The sequence below is a fragment of the Gymnoscopelus microlampas genome, assembly GCF_963454915.1.
Source record: "Gymnoscopelus microlampas genome assembly, chromosome: 3".
Lineage (NCBI taxonomy): Eukaryota > Metazoa > Chordata > Actinopteri > Myctophiformes > Myctophidae > Gymnoscopelus > Gymnoscopelus microlampas.
Window position 1 is genome coordinate 40,580,550 of NC_139940.1, and position 24,718 is coordinate 40,605,267.

The 24,718-nt window shown below is 40.8% G+C and overlaps 3 protein-coding genes across 4 annotated transcripts in view; 2 read left to right on the forward strand and 1 right to left on the reverse strand.

The window, feature by feature from the left end:
• Positions 1-3,803: 3,803 nt before the first annotated feature.
• Positions 3,804-11,944, forward strand: sybu (syntabulin (syntaxin-interacting); the record flags this gene model as incomplete). The annotated part of the gene is made up of 7 exons (XM_084053360.1): positions 3,804-3,849; positions 4,563-4,734; positions 5,994-6,149; positions 7,963-8,065; positions 8,267-8,416; positions 9,816-9,965; positions 10,735-11,944. Exons 1-7 carry the CDS (start codon positions 3,826-3,828, stop codon positions 11,942-11,944), a joined length of 1,965 nt encoding a protein of 654 aa, XP_083909486.1. The 5' UTR covers positions 3,804-3,825.
• A 3,807-nt stretch (positions 11,945-15,751) lies between these two features.
• On the reverse strand, positions 15,752-20,435 carry ebag9 (estrogen receptor binding site associated antigen 9). 2 transcript variants are annotated; one of them, XM_084052953.1, is made up of 7 exons: positions 20,128-20,435; positions 19,442-19,536; positions 18,771-18,852; positions 18,396-18,551; positions 17,255-17,365; positions 16,384-16,475; positions 15,752-15,953 (listed from the first exon to the last, which is right to left on the reverse strand). In XM_084052953.1, the coding sequence occupies exons 2-7, from the start codon at positions 19,522-19,524 to the stop codon at positions 15,836-15,838; spliced, it is 642 nt and encodes a 213-aa protein (XP_083909079.1). In that variant the 5' UTR covers positions 19,525-19,536; positions 20,128-20,435; the 3' UTR covers positions 15,752-15,835. The 2 variants fall into 2 exon arrangements, with proteins under 2 accessions (XP_083909079.1, XP_083909078.1); XM_084052952.1 differs by having other exon boundaries at positions 18,396-18,560.
• Positions 20,436-23,487: 3,052 nt separating this feature from the next.
• The window catches only part of LOC311041667 (phosphomevalonate kinase-like), a 4,882-nt gene continuing 3,651 nt past the window's right edge, over positions 23,488-24,718 (forward strand). Inside the window, exon 1 of the mRNA XM_084052148.1 lies at positions 23,488-23,619. Within this exon, the coding sequence (XP_083908274.1) occupies positions 23,528-23,619 (92 nt within the window). The 5' untranslated portion in view covers positions 23,488-23,527. The remainder of the gene's footprint in view (positions 23,620-24,718) is intronic.

Here is a 24,718-nt window from a genome sequence, read left to right on the forward strand (position 1 = left end):
CCCAAGCAGAGGTACAGAGCACACCTCATGATAAGCAATGGAACCCTGAGCTGTGTGCCAATTTACGATAATTGGGCCCCATAGCCTGCATGTAGCATTCCTTTCTCTGTTGCCAAGTCTGTTGCAATGGCATGGGGTAGGTTGTTCTACACTGTCTGTTCCCAATATGATTCAGTTTCTCAGACAAAGTGCCAGTCCAGGCAGCTTGGGCAATATATGTGTGAACTCCACAATTTTAGATGGGGTCTATGTCATCCTTTTCTGTGTTCTTGTGATCTGTGTAATATCTTGGCTATAGCCCCGTCTAAAAATAGAGAACATATACATATGATACTAGACAATACCTAATCTCTTTTTTAAATTAGAGGAATTAGAGGAATTGATAACTGAAGTTATCAATTTAGACATTTCTATGTGAAATGCCTGAACTCTCATGTAGAGCATTGCACCTGGCTGGCACCTACCTACAGATAACAGCTTGCTCTGGGGCGCAAGTCGATCTAGTTGGGACAACCATGCAGGACCCATCTGGACTTGGGATAAAAGAAAGGATTAGGTTTAGATTCACTGATGCGACAACAGAGGCCTTCGGGTCAATTACGTCATTCTCAGCATAAAAAAAGGCAAACACAGACGCAGTTACATAACAATAATGGAGCATGCTCACAGGCACAACATTTAACAGGCGAAAGAGAAAGTGACATTGCTATGAAATTCATTCAAGCATGACAGCTATGTTGAATTATTTAGCCATAAAGCCTCAATAAAATATTTCACTGCATGTACATAATACATGTACATGCAGTTATATATAGATTATGAAAAGATAGTAGATATAAATTGATAACTGCAAGGAAGAAATTCATTAGAACCTCTTGAATTTAGGTTTTATGTACTTGTGCCATTAGTTCAATTCAATTCAATTCAAATTTATTAAAGTGTCAAATCACAACAATTTGTCTCAAGACACTTTACATGTAGAGCAGAGACCCGACATTGTCCCACCCTGAGCAAGCAATTTTGCGACAGTTAGTATATGCACACATTATTTGTCAATTATAGTAAAGGCAAGGAAACAATAGTTTTATGCATTTTTTGTTTAATCCTTTATTGGGACATTTTCCTGATCAATATAGTTTTTTTTAACTGTGTAACATCTTTTCATAACCTCTGCCATGGGTTCCCACTGCAGATTTGGATTCATTAAGGAAATAAGCTCTGTAGCATGATTTTTCACATTCACATTTATGAAACACAAAACAACGGCTTAAAAAATCATATTCCACATGATGACATCATTACCACATCAGCTGGGTGGCCATAGCTGGATGGGTAGAGAGCCCGCCTAGGAAGCAGAAGGTCCCAGTTTCGATTCTCGACCCTGGCAATGTGACGAGGTGTCCTGGCCTTAGCAAGACACTAACCCATAATTGCTAAGTGCTCACTTGAGAAGCACTCAGTTGGGTGAAGCTGAAAACTGAATTTCCTCTGTGGGAAGAAATAAAGTCTACTTATAGAATGTGCCATCACTGTTAGAGCAACATCCACTTAGGTGAGTGGAGCAACAACAAGTGGCTTATGGAATGAAGGCCATCCAGACAAATGCATTCAGTATATCAAGAATTTTGAATAGAATAATTAACTCACCAATAGAGCTGAAGTAGAGGATTCTGCTGCAACCACATTATTTCACAAATTGCTGAGCCTTGTCAGTGAGACCTTGAGTCTTGAGCACTGCAGAAAGTATTGAGAATCAGTGAGATTGCCCAGGCGTGGAATGAAAGAACAACCTCAAGGTCAAGAAGATTCGACCACATCAGTTCCAGATAAAGATGCATGTGCTTCACCTGTGTGACATCCAGGAAGTTTTCACTTTATGGTTGCAGTACTGTCAGCGATTTATTGAGTTCACGTTCCTCTCACTGAACCTCCTGTCTACGTGTTGTACAACAATATATATACGGTGCTGAAAAAACTCCTTACGTTTCTTCATCATCCACCAGTTTCTGGCTGACTTAGTTCAACCAGGTAGCCTTGGAGAGTTTTATTGTGGGTCCTTCTCTTCTTCTGTGGCTCTCCTGTATCACGTGAACATTGTCCCAAGATAATGACCAAATGATCCCTGCGTCCTTGACCTTTGACCACCAAATGTCACTGTAACGAAGAGGTCCTCCGTTACTTATAATTGACACTAATTTGCACTTTACTCTTTTGCACAGTATATTTGCACAAGGATATTGGATCATAAGAGGAATGTGCAATATGTTTTAGTGCAATATAATTTGGCAATATATATGGGATGTTGGATTGTGATTTTATTACTGCTTATGTCTGTCTGTTCCAGGGTGTTCGGGCAAAAGAGTCCCCAGGGTGCCCGAGCACCATATATGGGTGGACTGGACCACAGTAGAAGAGAGAGGGGGGTTTTGTGTTGTATATTGGAAGCTGCTAATAATGTGATAATGTTTGTTTTGCCATAGGGTGCTTAAGTTATATGTTTTTGCCAGGGTTATTGATTCAGATGTTTTAATGGAATGTGTGGTTTAGATTTGTTGCATGTTTGAAGTAACCTGCAACATGGTTGAACCCACACTGATTGACTCACACTGATTGGCTCAGCTGAGTATAAAAGGCTGCCAGAAACAACCACACTCAGTTTTAGTTTTAGGACAAGGACATGGTGGAGCTGCTGACCACCATGCCACCTTCTGCTGCTGATGCCCTTAACCTGTACACTTTGGATGAATAAAAGCACTTAGGTTGCAATTTACACCTGACTCTGTGCTGTTTCCAGCCGCTTATTGGGCCAGTCCTTTACAGTCACCATGTGTCAGATATTGAGTTACAGATCTAATATAAGAAGTTTCATGACCATGAGCTGTGATTTGATCATCTTACAGATTAGACTACCAACCCAGTGCAGTTGCTTAAAATGCTGACTTACTTTGCCATACGACGGTGTCGCTTGCCTCAAAGGAACTGATCTAAAAGCTAACAAGCGTCAGCAACTCAGCAATGCCATTGTATGTGTTAGCTTATGGGCAGATCTGTTCTTTTGGGCAAGCGACGTACAGCCTCGCGTGAAGGAGTTGGCTTGCCTTTATCCTGCTCTAGCGTGACACCTATTAAAGCAACAGTTGTTTTAACTGCTGTAGCCTGGGTATTTTATCACCAGTGAATGCAATAACAATAATAATAATTTGGTAACTATTGAGGATCTTTATAATCCCAATCTAACGTTATTATCATGGCTATTATTTAATAACTGTGCGTAACTTTAATACATTACCCACTTCATCCCTATATACATTTCGGCCATTTGAAAATAGCCGATCTACAAGCTCACAATGCGTCGCGATGCTAAGCATTGTGAGCTTGTAGACCTTCTATTTTCAAAGATGTTTATACATTTTATACATATGAAAACTTGAGAAATGCGACATTCTGCATAATTAGTAGACTACTTTGTTCTTTTGGTACTTTAGTACTTAGTACATTGATGCCAATACTTTTGTACTTTTACTCAAGTACATTTTAAATTCCGGACTTATACTTGTAAAAGAGTATTTCTACATTGCAGTATTGATACTTTTACTTAAGTAAAACATGCAAGTACTTTTTCCATCACTGCCCGTGCCATCTGTGCCGGGCAGCCGTGCCAGTTTGTGAGGTAACAGGTTTTCTAAACAGGGTCGGCCTTGTTTGTGAAGAGACTGCCACGTCAAGATGATGCCACTCACTGGCTGCACAGAGCAAAACGACCCGATTGTGATTCTCCCTTTTCATTCCTTCCTCCTCCAGGGGGAAACGCTGGCGTGAGGCACAATGGGACCATTCCAGGAATATGAGGTGTGTGTGTGTGTCAGATCTACCTGCTGTTTGTTAAATATCTGATCATTTTATGTCACTTATCAATGGCAGTTTTAATGCGAGATTTAGCAACACGTCAAATAACAGTCAAACAAAAATGTTGCTGTCAATTAACTTATTTCTTTTTGCACAGGCTTAAAGTACTGTATTGACATCGCCATGGATCACTTCACATGACGGTCTTCTGTCACGTCATGGATGAACTTCAACCTGGTTTTTGCACTTTCTCAATTTGCGGCCCGTACATCTACATAAAAGTTCAGATTTCAAGTATAAAGTGCTTACCCCATGACCATGGATGTTACAATTCTGTACGGGTCCGCAGAAGTACCCAGATCTTCCGTATTGTTGAATAAAAAGCATTTTAATCCGATTGGAGGCCATTTTACTACGCTTTACTATACGCGACCCTTATCGGTTGGGAGGTGTATTGCACTCACTCTGATACATTATAACTATGAGAAAATGGCCACCGATCGGATTAAAATGCTTTTTATTGAACATTACGGAAGATGCGGGTACTTATGCGGGCCCGAACAGAATGGTAACATCCGTGGCCATGGGGTAAGCACTTTATATTAGATATCTGAACGTGTATGTAGATGTAACAGGCCGTAAATGTGCAAACACCAGGTTGAAGTTCATCCATGTTTCAGGGCTAGGTATTGACAGATTTTTTATTTTTTTTGTAGGAGAAGAAGTCACAGTCTGAGAAAGGCAGCCCTCGTACTAGTCGCATCCCACGGTTGGTTCTGCATCCATTCCGCCCTAAAGATCAAGGTTCACCGCTGTCTGAATCACCTGGGTCAGAAGAGGAAGGGAAAGACCAAGAGATGTCAGATCATTCCAAAAGCTATTGCTCTGGTAAGAACTCCTCACCCCCAAACTGCAAAATACTAGGCATATGTTAGCATATAAGTATATTTTTTAAAAGCTTAACTTTTGTCGCAAAATCGTGTTACAAAACTGTGGGCCTACATGTAAAACTGGATTTCAAGCACTCTGTATAAAGGAACAATCAGTAATAGGGTCTCTTAGTGACATCTCCAATGAAGCCATGGTAACCACAACAACATGGGCTAATGTTGGGCAGTGGTGGAAAGTAACTAAGTACATTTACTCAAGTACTGTACTTAAGTACAATTTTGAGGCATTATTTACTTAATAATAATTGGAGTATTTCCAATTTTCAGTACTTTTACTTCTTCTCCATTACACCTCAGAGGCAGATATTGTACCTTTACTCCACTACAAGTATTTGAAAACTTTAGTTACTAGTTACTTTGTAGATTTTGATTATTATTACAAAACATACGTATACCCACCTCAGCCCTATATACTTATCGGCCATTTGAAAATAGCCGATCTACAAGCTATGCAATGATGATGAGCCAATAAAATGTTACTGATTTTTCCCTTAAATAGATAGGAGATTGTATACCCACTGAGCATTTTGAGGGCTATTAGACGTCTAAAATACGTCTAAGAGCTAGGCTAAAATAGGGTTATACAGTAATTGGTATAACAGTGAAAGTTTTTTAAGTGTCTATTTATAGACCGTCTATATTAGCCATTGAAATGACGTCTATAATATAGACGTCTATATATAGACGCTTAAAAAACAGCTAATCAACGTCTAGGCTAAGCCTAGACGTCTAAAAAACTTTCACCGTTAGACCAATTATAACCCTGTTTTAGACGGAGGTCTAATAGCCGACTATGGCTCAGTGGGTACACTGTACTCTTGCTCTTATAAGAGACACAAACATGATGATACAAACATTGTGCAGTGACAACAATTGAATAGGCTTGAATTAGTTGTGTTCAGAATTTTGACATTTGGTTGTGAAACGGAACAATAGGCTCACCTAATCTAATCAAAGTAACAGACAGCAGCACTTTTCATTGTAATGTAAAAATTCATTTGCCACTGTCAAAATGATTGGTATGGTTATCTCTTAGATAACACTATAAACATGAACCTTGAGCTTTGATTGGTTGTTCCCTGCCTGCCTGCATTCCTGTCTGTTCTTGGATATTACTGTCTGTGTGCCTGTGTGTCTACATAGATGACACCGGCTGCCCCACTAGTCAGTCTGTGTCCCCCTCCAAAACCCTGCCAGGCTCAGAGAACAGTCCACAGTCTCCACACAGTCCCGTACTGCCCGAGCGCAAGACCAAAGTGAAGAGGGTGAGAATGATGCCGGAGTGGAATACAGAACGCACCACACCAAGGTACAAGAGGGAGCATAGATCCGCCATGAAGTCAAGAGCTAAAGGTGAATATGGATGGTGGGGTTTACGTAAATCCATTAGATCTTATTAGAAAATACATGTTCTGTTTTCCAGAGTCGTAGGCTACCAGTTTTTGATTAGTTTGACCAGACAAGTGCACATCTCTCCCAAATAATAAGAATGCGTTTAATTTTTGGTGTATAAAATTGAAATATTTGTATTTTTTGCTGATGAGACAGATGTGTGTAAATATTCTGGATTTGTGTACCTAATGATACAAAATTAATGTGTGTCTTGCAGACAGGCTAATGCAGTACATGTTGTACGGTGCTCCGGGTGCTTCTGCATGCCAGTAACTCCCTGCAGACCAAAGTACACACGACCGTGTATTTGTTAGTTGTCAGCAACAGATTCCCTGACATGTTGAGCTCAGCAGACACTGGTTGGGAAGCAGCTGCTTTGAAAATGAGAGAGCACAATGTCTTCATTGTTATTTAACCCATTGAGACCTGAGGCCGATTCTACAAACATTTTCTGAAAAACGTATGTTGCTATATCAGTGGTGCTCAAACGTTTTCATGTCAAGGACGCCCACAATTATATGTATTTGACTGCCGACCCCCATCTCAAAATATTTTGTTCCAGGGACCCCCTGAAACAAAATTTTAAGTTAAAATTGTTTTCTTTAAAAAATGTATAAATGAAAAATTTTCACCAAATTTTCAAGAATTTTCACAATCTACAAGCTCATAGCGTGCCAACTCAGCACAAAGTGACACGCTAAGAGCTTGTATATCTTCTATTTTTGAATAGCCAAAGTATAAAAGAATGGTTAAAGTGGTTAAAATCTAATGTGACACACATGCTTTCCCAGTTTTGTGGTGTATTGACACTATATGTATCTCTTTTTATCTGTACTACAAGTGAAACAAAATCCAAAAATTACACAAAATGGGTTGATCATTGGTAAAAATAAAAACTAAAGAGAACAAAAGCCAATGATGATGTAAGCTGATTGGTTGATGAAAAGGTTTTGGGCGTAGGCAATTAGGCCGATTAGCTGGAGGTTATTTTCCTGTTTGTGCACCTACCATCATTTCAGTCACTGAATACTTGAGGATCAGTCACTTTTACACTATTCTTTTTCACAATCACTAGTGAGCACAACACTATGGTTTTATTTAATGGCAAGAGATGCTACTCAGGTATTGCTCTTCAATGAACTTTCATGATCATTACTTGCAGTGCTGTGGCATAGTGTTCTGTGATTACCCACACCTGGAATTTGAGTAGCTGATATTCCAGGTTCTGGTTTAGCTCCAATCGGAAGCTAGTTCTGGTTCTTATTTCTGTGTTGGGGATGCTATTAATCTATGTTACATTGTTTGTTTTCTGTTTTAATTATACAAACAATTGTTTCAGAATTGGTGTGAGTTAACCTTTCCTCTGCAAATATTTACACATTTCTTATGGGACTGTTTTGAAGTCTGTATTGATGATATTTTATCTTTATTTGGGGGGTATAGTGACTGCCCATCAGACAAGGGCTGATATTAACAGATCTGTCGGATTAAACTCTTGCTTTCTACAGCTTGGTCCTTCTGTAGGGAGTAGAGTTTGAAGAGATCCAGGTTATGTAGCTGCTTTCCACAAAGAGGCTGCAGTAGGGGCCTTGATGGTTTTGAACATATAAAACTTGCTTGGAATTGAGAAGGAGTTTAAATGAACAGACATGCAACAAAAAAAAGTTGCTCACAAATGCCTATTATGTGTCAAAACAAAATATAGGCCTGCGCTCGTGTAGAGCTTTGTATTGGGGTTTTCAGCTTTGTAACACACTGGTTCATTTATTTACAGGTAGCGAGGCAGATTTCAGCTCCTCCAGCAGCTCTGGCAGCCTAAAGACCAGGGAGAGCCTTGCATCCATGTCTACAGGGAAGAAGAATCCCTCACGCAGCAGGTATGGGACAGCTTTAATGATTGGCTTATTTTTGCAGTATAACATTCTTAATTCCAAACATGCCAGTGTTTACACTCGGAAGCTAGGCATTCAGTAGATAATAAAAAGTAAATAAAAGAATAAAAAATTGTATGTGCTTTTAGTAAACACATTGGTGATGTATATATTTTTTGTTAACATGCTTCATTCCTTTCTACCAAGCCGTGGCGCCTACACCAGACCCGTCCCGGTGTTCAAGCCACCAGGGAGTCCAAAACCCAACCGCGATGCATCGCTCTACGCCCCCTACAGAACCCCTCCCAGAACTCCCCCCTCAACAAACAGCAGCAGCAACTCCAGCCCTACCTCCAGGTACGTGAACCTGTCTACTTCAATTTGCAGTATGAATTGAAAATGACAATTTTGAAGAATTGACTAGTTTCTTGTTGCCTCTACATTGCCATAATTTCTCTGCTTTTTTATATAGAAACATTTGGCATTAGTGCATAGCAGAATAAACTGTTTTGAGCAGTGGATATCTGATCTGCAATGGTGATGATTGTGTTGCAGAACGGATTATTGAGGATATGACAAAACAAATGTACTTGGGTGAACCTACTCGTCATAATTAGTGTGTGTGCAATGCATACCTGAATGGTCTTCAAGAGACAAGGTGGCCACACACACTGGTAGCCAAAGCGCCAATATTTTATTATAGGACGCAGAGTAAACAAACCAACGTTTCGGCCTTCTTCAGGGTATGAAGAAGGCAGTGTGTGCATACCTGTACATGTGTTAAGAGGACAAAAGGGGGATATGAATATTTCAGCATTGTTGTCTTGTTTTAGGCCAGCATCTCGGCATTGACTGATTTCATCTCTTTGATTTGTTCCCCCTTTTTTGTTTAGTTACTGAGATGGCACAGCAGGCTTATCTTGTTGCTTAGTGACAGCATATTTTTTTTAACAATAGCCTTTCTATGACAGCTGAGCCCCACTTGGACATGCATGTAGCACATGGCTGAAATTTTTGTAGTAGCTTAACCTATCCCCTGGATAAACGGTTAAATGATTAATGCACCATCATGCCTGCATCATCATCCTCTCCATTTCCATCCCTCATTCAGCTCTCTCGGCTTGCCTCAGTGTCATGTGACATCCTTGTTCTCTCACTAGCAACCTTCTGCTGGGCGGTTCTATTTCTGGCTTGGGATGCAGAGCGCTCAACATCACAGTATTACATTCCCAGGTTGCTAGGATATTGTGATGACTATGTATTGGAGGGGCTCGCTGCTTTACATATCAACCAATCCCACAAACTCATGTATGAGACATGAGCGATAATCCTTTTATCCATACCCTTTGAGCAAGATGAAACGCTAACTGGGCTTTACCAAACATGAAGCGTGAATGGTGTCTAGATTTTGTGAAATAATCGGATGCAATTTGTTCCTTTTTATTCCTACGATGATTGCTTTTCTGGCTGACTCTACTAGCATTTAACATAACGCAGCATTTAAATAACCTAGTGTTTGGGGGGTCTTTTACCTCTAGTCTGCATGCCAGTAATCCTGTGTCAGACAGTAATTCCAGGCTTCAGCAAGCATCTGCCCTGACGGCACACTACGAGCCAGACTGAACCTAGTAATTAATTGCTTTCTTTAGGGATGGGTTTTAGTTTTGCTGTTGCTGTTAAAATGGCAACTTGGGTACTGCAAGCTGCACTTTCTTAAGGTTGGATCTTCATTTTGAATAATCTCTCTTCCAACCAGAAGGGTGAGCCGCTACCACTCCTGCGGAGACAATCATGGCATCAGACCCCCGAACCCTGAACAGTACCTCACCCCCCTGCAGCAAAAGGAGGTGGCTATCCGACATCTGAAGATCAAACTGATGGAGTCTGAGAACAGAGTTCATGACAGGTTGGTTGGTTAATATTGACAATTCATGGCGATTTATGTGGAGTGGCTTTATAGTTGCATTTAGATAAAAATGCAGTATGCCGTGCAATGCCACAATTTATTTCCACTGTTAAGGTCCTTACACACCGGGGGCCAATTTTTCATGCGAATAATACATTTTTTTAAAAAACCTTATAAAGTCAATGGAAGCTTCCATGGAGCGAAAAAGCGTCTTTTAATTATTCGGAATGAGTCCGAATTTTGCGTATATTCGCATAATCGCCGGTGTGTAACCGACTTTAGCCCATTAAAACTGGGAAAGCATCTGTGTCATTTTAGATTTCTTTGGCTATTCAAAAAATAGCAGATATACAAGCTCATAGCACGGCACCGAGCCGCACTACGAGCTTGTAGATCTGCAAAAAATATTGTGAAATTGTGTGCAAATCTTTGAATATATATAATATATAGATATATATTTTTTTATTTAGAAGACATTTGTAGAATCCCTAGAGGCAAATATTTGGGTTAAAATGTTTGCTTTGAAAAATGTATATTCAAAGATTTGCAAAAACGATCACGATTTAAAAAAATAGCAGATCTACAAGCTCATAGCGCAGTCTTGTATATCTGCTATTCTTTGAATAGCCAAAGAAGGATGCTTTCCCGGTCTTTAACCCAGTGGGTCAAAAAGCAACCCTATTTAAATCCTTTTCTTCATAACCTGTTGGAGGCCACCGTTGTCTTTTTTCCTGGGAGTATATTTTAAAGACTTATTCTTTCTCCTCAGGGAGGCTGACATTGAAGAGATGAAATCGCAGTTGGGCAGGATGAGGGAGGACTGGATTGAGGAAGAGTGCCACCGCGTTGAAGCACAGCTGTCTCTGAAGGAGGCACGTAAGGAAATCAAACAGCTGCGGCAGGTGGTGGAGACCATGAAGAGCAGTCTGATGGAGAAGGACAAGGGCATCCAGAAGTATTTCGTCGACATCAACATCCAGAACAGGAAGCTGGAGTCTCTGCTGCAGAGCATGGAGCTCTCCCAGAGTGGTTCAAACCTCCACGACGAACCCACTGAGGACTTTAACTGCGACTCCACAGAAATGTGTCCTGATGGCGGGGGGAAGAGCAAGATGGTAGGGGAGGAGGAAGGAGGTATGGAGCTTGGAGACCAGGCTGCAGAGGCGATGGCAGACAGTGGGCTACTGGTGAATGATGAGATGGCCAACAGAGCAGATATTTTGGAGCAGGTCTTCATGTCCACGGCAGTGGATTTCAGTCAGGACTCCGGCAGTAACCTGAGACAATTGCCTGGGCCTCGAGTGTCCACTCTGCTAGAAGAGGATGTGGAGAAGTCCGACAATCACCCACCCCCAGCTCCAATTTGTTCCACCTTCGCCACCTGCCCCAGCCCACCTCATCCTAGCTTTGTTGATCAGAGTGTGCAGGCCGATGTGGTGTCAATATCTCCACTAGACCTCCAGGCTCTGCTCCTCCAGCTGCTGAAGCTCAATGGAGGAATGATGGCCCCCAACAGTGTCCCAGGACTCCCAGACCTGCAGGCCCCTATCCTGAATTCCACCCACACTGCTGTTCACCTGGATGACTCAACACCTACCCTGTCTGTCCTGCCGACCCCTGCTCCCCCAAAGAGCCCTGACACATCGACTGATTCAGGGATGTGCTGCTCGGAGCCTGCAGAGAGCCGCAGGTTCATGGAAGAGCTGGACTTTACCGTTGGTGACGAGCCGTCTTGTGTCAAGGTGCAGCCTTGCGTGCCGCCTGGATTGGGCGTGGTCAGCAAGCGTCACTGGAGCAACAGTTTTCTGGTTGATCTGGTTGCGGTGGCAGCGCCCGTGTTGCCTACAGTGGCATGGCTGTACTCGCGGCATGGTGTGGATGGAAGTGCTCCTGTGTACAACATCGCTGCTTTGATCAGGGGTTGTTGCATCATGGGATTACACTCTCTTCGTCACGTCACTCGCAGGCCAGATGTGTAACGGCCACCAACCCGCATGAGCACACCTGTCCTTCAACTAAAAGCACTTCGGCGTCTGCTTATGAGTATTTGTGTATTTTTGGTTTTCTACACTTGAGCATATTAATGCAGTTATTTTGGATTCCTGTTATTTTGCACTGTGCCATTAAGTTGAGGCAACAATGGTTATATGAAAGGGATAATTTATTAAAGGTATTTATTTTCTTCATGATTTATTTTTGTGTCTGTGTATGCAGTATACTGGTCATCTGGGTAGATGGTTAAGTGGTATCACTGTGCTGTCAGTAGCGCTCCCTGTTTTGGGGTGTTTTTCCTGAAAGTGAGTTTGAGGTGTAGGTTAAAGATGGAATGTTAGTTGAGTTTATGTTATTTCAAGACTTCAAATGTTTAATGTAGTGTTCAAAAACAAACTTACAATGTTCAGCCAAAGCTTCAATGTATTCTTTTCATGTTTTTGTGGAAGATGTTTTCTCCCTGGGAGTAGAGCTCTTGACAGTATTTACAATGCACCCTTTGTTTAGCAAGTCCAACACTACTGCTTCTAAAATATTGACACTTGTTATGTGCCTGAGCTATGTGCAATACTGGTGGTTTACATCAAATGTCCTTGTATATTTATTAAAGCATGATAATCCCACCTGGTTTGTGTTTTTTTTTTTAAAAGGCAGCAAAATGTAATAAAGAACCAAGAAGACAACTCCGTCCCATATAGCCAGTCTCCATAAATGTCAACTAGTGTGGTGCATGCTTTCTTCCTTCACAAACAGTAAGTTCACATTAATTATTAAGGAAAATGTCTTCAGTCTGAGCCCAGTGCTATGCACATTTCTTTTTCCATAATGGTGCCTGCTTTCTCAGGCAAGTGTTTTCAAATATCTCTTGGGCTATGGTGATGACAATGTTGGTACGTTACTCTACTTTACTAAGAACACACTTACGCTTTAAAATGGATTTACTGAGAACACCCTGGTGCTTTAAAATGGATTTCCAGACCCTGAGACCAATAAAAACTGGTTCACTGCTAGAGCAGCAGTCTTGAGCAATCATCCACTTGGTGTGGAAAAAATTGATCACCAATGACCATATTCACATGGTGACCATGTTATGTCATGGGGGGGGTCACCACCTTTGAGCATGACGAACGTGTGAATTTGGTCAATTGCTAGGAACCTTTCGGTACACAACACAGACTACAATTTCTCTCTGCCATATGGTGATCTGTCATCGGTTGCATAATCGTGACCTCTCAGTTCATGATAGTGATGACAGACTAATGAATCATCCCACATGCTGGAATCTCTGCGGCCCTGCAGGTCTGTTAGTGAGCAGTAGAAAGTAGATTGAGAGGAGGGGCCACTGATGGTCTTAAAAGAAAATTGAAACCAGCTGACAATACACCAGTAGGCCTATTGTTAATGTGTAAGCTGTAGGCTATATGTCACTGATTATCACCGTTATTCATATAGTTTTCACCAATCTGAATTTGAAGTGAATAAAAAATTGCTACAAAAGCCTGATGACGTGTTTAAACCCATTAAAACCGGGAAAGAATCTGTCATTTTAGATTTTATACGTTGGCTATTCAAAAATAGCAGATGTACAAGCTCACAGCACGGCACATCTATTTTTGAAAACAAAATTAAAGTCTTGAAAGAGTGCAAACTACTGGTTTAGAAGGCATTTGTAGAACCTCAGGTCTAAATGGGTTAGTTAGCCTATGGGAGGGTCTGTCAGGAAAGCATGTCCTGAGACAGACAATGTACAGTGGTACATTTTTAGTTAAGATTAAAGCCACCTGTCACTACAATTGGTCAGCTAAATGTGTGATGCCTCTAAACACATAATATATCCTACCCGTCTGTGGGTCATCTTGGGTTTTGTTTCTTCCAAATCATTAAACACTCAAGCCCTATATACTTTGTCCTAACAGCAAAAATAGCTCACAAGCTTGTAGATCTAATTGAGCTATTTCTGACAATATGACATGCCCAAAATAGGTCAGGGTTAATTTGGTTAATATGGAAATCAGGTCACGCATTTCATTAAACCACACAGGGATTAATTCAAACATGTTAAATGAAGAATGGCAAAAACTAAATATACATGCAATCTTTCATTTGGTACCCCAAAATTATGCTTAACCTTTATGTCCATCACTGAGACAGATATTAAAAGGGGATTCGATTTATTGTTGAAAATGAAATGTGCAGAATAAAAACCAATCCCTTTGAGAAAACAGAACATGCAACCTTTACCATAATGCTAACTGATAACAGATGGCAAAAGAGCATTTTCCAAAAAGAACATCAGAAAAGAAAAATGAAGACAGTTGCCATAATTCCTGTGAGCTAAAGCCTCCCTTCAGTTGAATTCTTCAACCGATTCATGCAGAAGTCTGTAATTTCACCGTACATATTGTAAATTAAGATTTATGAAACTTGGAATGAATCATTCAATAGAGGAACTCCACCCTATATTTCCATACAAGTACTGTTATTGTATCATTCAGCAAAATATTAAAGAACACTGCATCGCGTGAGTGATGGAACAAGTCCTGAAGACCCAGAACATAATTTCTACCTAAAACCCATTTTCCTTGCAAATACATTACTTTGTTTCCATGACAACTACAGCTCTCTGACTGGAAATGCAACCATTCGGTGCGTAAAAGGCTGTTAAGTCGAAAGCATCACTTGAGCCGTTACCATAGTATTTTTTTTCCATGAGAATGGGAGCAACACATGTGTCATTTTCCATCCTCTTTCCAACTTTTCAGATCCAAAGCTATACTGCAAGCAGCTGACAGTACACAAAAGACAGTGTCTGTGCAGCAATACCACCAGGCATGTAAAAAAAATAACAGATGAGAGGGTAAGCCTTATAAGTATAGTTGTTCTGTATATTAAAAGGGAGGGTTAGGGCTAAATAGTAGATATTTTGATTCAACACCAAAGACAGGACAGGAGCCTGGCAGATCAGCAGCTATGCGGTTACCATAGGAACCCATGCCAACTATTATAAGGCTAAATTACAGTCTCTCAAATCCCTTGAACTGTCATTTCAAGACCCTTCATCATTTCAATGCAGAATTCCAGTGTAATACAAGATACACAGTACAGGGAGGTACATGGAATATCAAACAACATCAATAAGAAAAATGTGACTTCATTAAAGAGAAATTAAATTAGAAAAGCACAATGATCAAGCAAAAAAAGGGATGTCACTGATATACAGTGAATTAAGCCTGATTTATATTCTGTCGTACAATGGTCTGAAAATGGATCTACAAGGTCACCGCATGTTGCAGGCTTGTAGAGCGGCTATTTTCAGGCAAGCGACACCATCGTACAATGGAGTATAAATTAAACATTACACTCCTTTGTCCTTAAAGATTATAAATAAGACAAATCAAATAACTTGCACTCCCCATTAGAGAGTACTATAGGTACCAGTTTATTTACAATTGTTCCTGGAAATCCCCAAATAGAATATTTGTGTAACTTATCTAATAGATGAAATCAGAAACTTAGTAGTTGTGTCTAATGCTGCTGTATCTTTGTTTTGTTTTTTGGTGCAAGATAAATTTGCATTATACAAAATACTAAATCCCCTTTAGACCAGAATGACCTTACGTCTTGCCACATCAAGTACACCAGGCAGTTGCATTATCTGTCCACCAGACAGCTGTATGTCAAATTCACTTGCTGTGGCAAAACAACAATGACTAAAATGGCTGCTAGGGGAAATCATTTGGTGGAAGATGACAGTTGGCTATAAGATCACTAGTGGATCCTAGATTCCTGGTTGCTTTCGTGACAACAGGGTTGAGTTAATGGTTGAATCAATGTTTTTTCTTCCGTCCACAAGCTCAACATTGAGCGTTATTAAAATGTTACGAGAGCTTAACAGCAATCTTTTGCTCCTTCTTCATCATCCTCTGGGCATCTTTCTCCATCTTCTTCCTCTGCTGCTCCATGGAACGCTTTTCTCTATCTGCCAGCTTCCCTTGTCTGTAAAACAAACAAACAAACAGGATTGCAAGCAATGTCATCACAATGCACATTAAGAGAAGCTAGGTCAGTTTCTGAGTGTGTTGTTGATGATGCTCTGTGTTCTGTTTACTTGCAAACACTGCCACCTGCTGGCCATAACATTAACCTACAGAATCCAAAATGCTGGCTAATTGCACAATACCTGTGAATACACATTTGAATAGCATCAAAAGCCCCAGCAACTGACAACAATAAAGTGTATCTCCTGGTGGACTATGAATAGGCCAGTGTGAACTCACCTATTCATAGAAGATATTTGTAGAATCCCCAGAAGCAAAGATTTTAGTTACAAATGTTCGCTTTAAAAAATACAGTATATGCATATTCAAAGATTTCACATATTTTCATGATTTTATTTCACACATTTTCATGATTGATATGCCATTACCTGAGCACCTCCTCTGCCATCCAGGCTGCATCAGACTCATCCTCCCAGGCGTTTGCGTCTTCCTGCCAGGTATCTAGTTCCCCCAACTCAGCCTGTTGAATAATGTACAGAATATGAGAATAATAACTCAACAGTCAGTATTCCAGTTAACCCATTCAATCTGGGAACGCATCCGTGTCATTTTTAATTTCTTTTGCTACTCAAAAATAACAGATCTACATGCTACGAGCTTGTAGATCTGCTATTTTTGAAAAAATATTGAAAATGTGTGCAAAACTTTAAATATATATATTTTTAAAGCGAACATTAGTAACTCAAATCTTTGCTTCTGGGGGGTCCCTGGAACAAAATATTTTGAGATGGGGTCTGCAGCCAAACACATTTTGGGGGGTCCTTGACATGAAAAGGTTTGAGAACCACTGATATTATAGCAACATACGTTTTTTTTTTAAATAATTCGGATTTAGAAGATATTTGTAGAATCCCCAGAAGCAAAGAATCAAACGAAACTATGGGGAAATGAAACGCCACGTTCTGTTAACCCAGGGCTGCAGTTATGCACAGAGCCTATTATTTGTGGGTGATTCGTTGGCAGGGGAAGGGTGATCTCTTGTCGCTACAATAGTGGCTCTAACAAGTTGGTTAGGGCACCTGTTCAGCATGGAGTGGAACTGCGCGGGATATCGTGTTCCTCCACGAACGTTACACTCTCCTGGTTAAACTCCTCACTGAGACGTGTGGTTGTCTACACCCTCCCCAAACCAACAAGTAGGGGTTGTCAGTGACAGGGTCAACTAACTTGGGGGGTTAATTGGAAATGACTAATAATAGTAGGCCAAGCTCAGCTGTCAGAAGGTAACGCCTGACTCACAGAGGGTTGATTGAAGGGCATAATGTCCTGTGTGGCTGCCAGTCGGCTGGAGAAACCTGCCGAGCCGTCAGGTACAAGGTAGTTCAGAGGTTCCCGCTTCTTCAGCACAATCTGTAAAATGTACAACCAGTGAACAGAACAAGTGTTGAGGGACAATAAAGACAATAAAGAAGAAAAATGCATTCAAAAACATGTCTTATAAAATTTTGCTCAGCTGCTTATTAGGCTACTACTCATATAAGACTTCTTCTGCCTGCATACATTTGATTAAAATATGTGTGAGGCTGAAGGGTACAGTACTATTTAATAAAATAAACACATTTTTTGTTCTGGATTTGTTCTGTTCTATAATCCTGCACACAGGTATAAATCATATTGGTTTTAATATTAATGTACAGTAGAAACTCCATCTTACATATTGCAAGTAACCTTTCCTAACTATGTTGAGGGTAAAATGCCCTCAGACTTTAGCTGTTGGACGTGATGTGATTGTGCATGGGGCAATCACATCACGTTATGTTGTGTATGCCAAAATATTCACACCCCTACCCTACTCCATGTGGTGGAAGTAGTAAACATAGCTCCCCACAACTGTGTGAAAGCAATCACTACAGGATATCAATTATACATGTTATATTTTCCATTCTGTTTTATATTCATTTAAAGTTAGTCAAATATAATCAATTGTTTCTAGCTAAGAGTGCCTATAATATAGGCCAACCTGTAGATACTGTCTTTCCATGTCAGCTGTGTCATACCAAATGGCATGTTTGCACACAGGTACTTGAAAATTCTGGACTGACCAAAAGACAGCAAACTTAAAGTGGTTTGTACAAGCTGCTGATCGTAACGGAAACCATAGTATTATGCATATATTTCGCTACAAAAATGTCATAAATGTTATAACACATAGGCCTATAGACTTTCAAATGCTACAACACAGAGAAAGCAACCAAAGGGCATGTTATCTTAAATCATCAACAGATGTTCTCCTGTGTACTCTGTGTAGCTATTGACAGAATTGAGCAGACTCAGGGATAGTACATGTACAATCCTCCAGCCTTGACAAGCACTCACTCGTTAGACAGAGAAGTCTATTTGTTTAGTTGTGAGTGTAGCGAGGTGAAAGTGGAGATAATACCTTCTGTGTTTTCCTGATGGTGGGCGTCATGTCTTTGAAGTAGTCAGGTTCTTCTTCTCCCTCATCAGTTTGAGGGCCAACGTTTCCATTGCCACCTTCTATCTTGATACTTGTTGGAGCGTCTTCATCCCAAGAGCTCCATTCCTCAATCTCCGGCTGTACAGACTAGCACAAAAAAAATTGTGTGCCATTACAAATTTGACAGGACCAACCTCACTTTAACATCAACCATTGACTTAAAATGGATACCCTTGAAAACAAAGTAAACTGACTGGTGGCCAGTGTCAGATTTCTCTCATAAAACTGGCACTGTGCCAAACTACAGTAGATTAGATTTACATTGGGTGGGGTGGCCAGCTGATTAAGAATACTAACCTGTTTGGGCACAGACGAAGAGAAATCCACAGTGGTTGGGAGAGTTATCTGATCACCACTGAGTTTACGTCCCCTTCCAGTCCTGTAAAAAAATAAAGAAGATATGATCATTATTATGAAACCTTAGCATAAACCAATATGTTCCAAACTTAGGGTTGCAAAGTAAATTGGGTCACTGTGTCCACATTCCCAATTTTATTTGGTCGCCAGTTGGAGATTATTTTCGATTATCAATTTCGAATTAACAAGAGCAACTACTACTGAAGAGTGATGATATTTTGCCGGAGTTACATAATTGCAAGGTAACTCGTAAGTAACTACACACAAGTTACACAACCCATTTTGCTTGAAAGTTGAAGGACAGCTCAGGCAAGGGGTAAGAAATTGAGACTTGAGAAAGCGGTGAGAAAAGAGATAACAAGTTTGTCAACTTAAAAGTGTTACAAGCTTGTACATATTTTTTGAGGTGGTGAGAACATTACACTTAGCAAGTTTTATTATTACTGTGATAAACATTTAAAATGAAATTTAATACATTCATGTACATTCAATTCATAGTTTTATTGTGTTCTTTATCGGTAGTTTATTGGTAGTTTACAGTTAGGGCAGTTAGTTTAAGTTGTAAGTTGTAAGTTTTGAATTTGTATTCATGAGCATTCTGACATGCTTACCTGCATATCAACCTCTTGAAGAAGGAAAGCAAACTGGCTAGACATGTGCAGATCTTGAAAAGGCGGAATTGCGTGATGGCCATAATGAAATTGCGCTGGTGAAAGTGATAAGAGAAAGATATTGACAGAATTGACATGGTTAGAAAGGCGTCTTGCATGCATTCCTTTACAGTTAACTGGTGTGTGTGTGTGTGTGTGTGTGTGTGTGTGTGTGTGTGTGTCACATGACATTGGGATGCTGTGAATCTTTATGTATTCTTCCAAGTTCATGTTCAACTTTGTTATTACATTTTCAGGTTGTTAAGTGGTAACATTGCGTTATTAGCATTTAATTAATACTTTAGAGCGGTGGTTCTCAAAGTGGGGTCCAGGGTCTCTCTGGGTTTAGGACAAGTCTGTAACTCTACCGAGTGAGAGTTAAGGGGGGTTCTTGAAAATATTAAGTTTGGGAACCACTGCTTTAGAGAAAACAGACAGACTACACATAGTTTAACCACTTATGTCCTGTGTATACACGGCTATTGGGCAAAAGCAAATCTCTAGATTCTTGTAGATTAGCTATTTTCGAAGATATTTTGCACACAAAAATTGCACACATTATTTTCATTGCATGATTGAATAGGAGCGCTAGGGTTCGTGCGTTTAATACAAAACGTTGTTATAGCAACAGATATTAAGTAACTCACAAAGATGCAGGATGCAGAACAGATGGCTGGATGGCTTGGCTTTCAGATGCACAACACGGCGAAACGAAAGGAGCTCATCTATGTGGCTAACAGAGGCTTGCTAACTTAGCTTACAGGCAAACATTACTACGTCTTTATTTTTCACAACACTCGTCATTTGAGGACGCATTTGAGACAACTACAAGATTATTTATTGCCACGTTGCGAGCATGGAGCCGACGTACAGCTGCTAACTCCAATGCCATGTCATGATATAAACCACTCGAGCCTCAACCTGTCGTCGCTCATTCACGGTCTCATGGCTGCCATCTTTGAAATGAGAGCGGAAACAGGAAGCTGACTCAGGGGACTAGGAGCCAAAGAAGAGAGAACAGCCATCTACGTCACTTTCTTGGTCCGGCTGGCAGATTCGTCGCACTAGGACTCAGTGGTTCTCAACCTGTCGTGCCATATTGTAGCTCAGTGATTGCGTCCCGCTGAGGTGCCATAGTAGTTAAGGTGGTGCTACTTTGGTTGGACCCAAATGCATGACTCAGAGGCAATCGGACAGGGTTGTTCACATTAGATCATCATTGTTACTCAAGAGGTCAGAGTGAGTCCAGACATCATGGTCTCCATGTCTGGACATGGTTGATCCAGGACTACACATTTGGACATCATAGACCTGGGACTCCATAGTTGGACATGGATGACTCACTGTGACCTCAATGCAACGACAGAAGCAAACACAGCTGGATGATACAGTAAAGTGAAGTGCATTCTCAGTCAAGAGAGATGGTCCTTCTCCCTCCACAAATTGACATTGCAGAGCTCTGAACGTCAAGACTCCTGATGAGATGTCAATAGTCACTCACTACTGAAGTTATTTCCAGATCACGGGTAAACATACAGTATTATATCTGGTTAAGTCCTGATCGGACACCATTCAGTGGGTCCTGGTCCCAGCCAAATCTTCTTACGAGGAGTACTTTTCATGGTCCTTCGAGCCAGAACATGTGGCCTAATGTATGTAGTAGAAAGTTGTCCCTTGCCCCGCTTAGAGGGGAAGTAAGTGGATAGTACGGACTGTACGCTAATTGAACTAAACATTTTCCTTCACGTGGTCACTTAAAATCCTCAGCAGGACTATATCGTCCCAGAAAAACAATAGAGGCTGATTCAACATGGCAACCTCCATTGCACAACGTTGGTATTTACTTAGTGGCTATTTGTGTATAAACAGATTGATCTTCAAGCAAATCAAACGTGTGCTGTGTGCGAAAGAAAGTCGTTGCATCTATTTAAGTGTTGATGGGGACAGAAACCGAGGAACAGATATTACACAGGATGCCCAAGTTCACGTTCCTGTGGATCAGCTAACAGTATCTTACAGTCGAAGCAGTGGTCCAGGGGGTCAGCATGTCAATAAAGTCAGTACAAAAGCAGAGGTGCGATTCCATGTGAAAACAGCAGACTGGATCTCAGAAGATGTCAGACAAAAAATCCTTGAAAAGAACAAGACGCGTATCAACATGGCAGGGGAGCTGCTGGTGACCTCAGAGCTAAGTAGGAGCCAGCAGCATAACCTTGGTGACTGTATAAAGAAGATCTCTGACATTATAGCTGAAGCCATTGAGAAGCCATACGAACCAACTGTGGAGGAAATAGCCATTAGAGAATCCAGGCTTGACAAGAAGAACAAGGAGCGGCTGAAGCAGAAGAAGTTGCATTCAACAATCAAACAGAGCAGACGAGTGGATTTTGACTGAATGATAGTGACATTTTATTTATATTATCTCTTCTTGCCGTCCATCGAGACAGCGTGGTTACATAGAACGGGGAGTTGGACCCTCACCGGAGCCCAGACTCCAGCCACACATCCAGATGGTGTGGTTCCAAAGAACTGAACTCTCACCTTCTCCGGAGCCATGCTGCTCTGGTGACTCCCGCCATTCACCAAGTGAGGAACAGATTTCAATCCCAATCCTCAGAACATTATGCCCCTTCCCTGAAGGGGGTAACCGAAACGGTCGCTACAACAACCTAGTCAGACCCCTTTTTTTCACGGAACGCTCGGGACGGTACTTATATGAAGTTAGGAACTAGTTAGGCAAAAACTGTTCAAACGACGGAGGCGCGGCGTCTGAAGCGGACTTGAGCCACGAGAGGCACCGCTGAGCAAGCTCAGGTGAGCGAGTTGCCATGCCGAACGTTACAAAGCTGGCATCATGTCTTTGGGGATGTTTGGAGTTGGCATAGCCATTTTCATGATTGAATGCACCACTCACCTGGTCTGAAAAAAGGGGGGTGGGCATTTCCTGCCAGGCAAATCTGTATTACCAAATAAAGTCCCCCTCCTTTAACTTCTGTTTTCGGAATCAGTGGGGTCAAATAGTGCTTGCATCTTGGGCTAGCCCAGCGCCAGTATAAAGAAATATCTCAAAATGTAGTGATGTTTTTGTATTGACAAAATGTGCATACATACATAAACATATTTGATAATTGTACATGTAGGATATGTAAAAAAGATGACACACCAAAAAGTTCAAGAGCTTATTATTCCATAGTGGCTATAAACTGACACTGAGTGCCTCTAATATGAGCGAATGATCTGCTCATAATAAGTACAACTATAAATGCTGATTGCATTGGCTGTGATGGTATTTATGCAAAATGATATTTAAGAAAAAGTAATAGCCCAGCTGCCCAGAGATATGATCGGGCTGTGATTGGCTAGTTGGTTGTCAGGCAACGGCTGTTTCTTTCGCTTTGTCGGCTGGCTGAACCTATACCTCTATGGGTTGAACCAACCACAGCACCACAACCGATCGAACTATGGGATCCTGCCTTCCGAAAGATTACGGGGAGGGATCATCGACGACTGGGAGGGATACGGCTCCTTTTTTTATATGGAGTGCACAAATGTATTTGCTGTTTTTCACAAATGTTTCAAATCAACGTTACACTGTCTATTAATTATGTTACGTCTTACGTGGTGTAAGTACATGTTTTAACCATGTTTTAAACCTACCATGATGACCCCATTATTTCATCCCAATGGTAGAGTCCAAAATGTGACGATGTCACGTGATCATCTGGCGTTACCATAATCTTTAGAATAGATGTCCAGTCAGTGACGCATTCATTGCCACATTTTCCAGGTTAATCTGAATAATACACTTTTACCGTACAACACGGACAATATAGCAAATGATTCACGTGTACATATGATTCATATATATGTGTCCAATTGACGTGAAATAACCTGCCGGTATTTTTCTATCAGCCCTTAATAGGCGTTGTATTACGGTAGCACCGGCTTCGGCTCACAGCCTCACAGTGGTGTGACATTAGGTAAACAAACAGCAGGCTGCAGCTATTCTGTCAACAACTAGACTATTATTTTTTGGTGACTGACATAATGGAGACATTAGAAGAACCAAAACTCATTCTCGTGTTCAGTGGGAAGCGAAAGTCCGGGAAAGATTACGTGACTGATTTAATTCATAAACGGTAATATAAATTGACCACTACTCCCCCTGTTATAACTTTAGTTCAACACTAGCCTCAGAACAAGACTCTCGTAGATATATTTTGTATCGATTTTGACATTTGGAATGACACCTGGAACGTCACCAGTAAAGCCCGTATTTCTCCGAACATATACAAATGCAAAATACAAGGGGCTTACCCCAAATGTTAACTAGGTGTCCGGAGTATTTGTCCAATGTATTAGTCCATATTTTTCCAATAAAGAAGTGTTTTAATCCCGTCTGTGGCCGAACGCCATTGCCCTCCTCGTTTACTTCTTGTTTACATTGAATGTAATTCCGCCTTTCACCGGATGAGCCCCGTCACTACCGCCCATTGGGAACTTCCGACAGAATCGGCCACAGACGGGTTTAAAACACTTCTTTATTGAAAAATATGGACCAATACTTTGCACAAATACTCCGGACACCTAGTTAACATTTGGGGTAAGCTCCTTGTATTTTGCATTTGTACATCTTTGGAGAAATACGGGCTTTACTGGTGACATTCAGAGCAAACTGGGGGGGTGGTCGCTAAGACTCGTAGATAAGAAAGTAAAAGTCAGACTCGATAAAATACATCTACGATTGATCTAAGGCTAGTTCAACAAACACCCTGTCTGCTCTGTTGCGTTTGTGTTCGTGTACATTTATCTGTTATGTGTCATTTAATTTAGACCGTTTGTGTTCATTGAACGGTGTGTGTGTGTGTCATTTATTGTCTCTCTTAGACAGTGGTGGAAAGTAACTAAGTACATTTACTCATTTTAGGTATTTTTTACTTTACTGGGGTATTTCTAATTTTCAGTACTTTTACTACTTTACTCAACTACATCTATGAGGAAAATATTGTACTTTTACTCCATTACAATTATTTGAAAACTTTAGGTAGCTCTGGTCCATAGAAGGAGTACTTTTACTTTTGGTACTTTAAGGTTAATTTGGTGCCAATACTTTTGTACTTTACTGAAGTAAATTCTGAATACCAGACTTTCACTTGCAACAGAGTATTTCTACATTGTGGTATTGATACTTTTACTCAATTAAAAATGTGAGTTCTTCTTCCATTACTGAATTTAGAC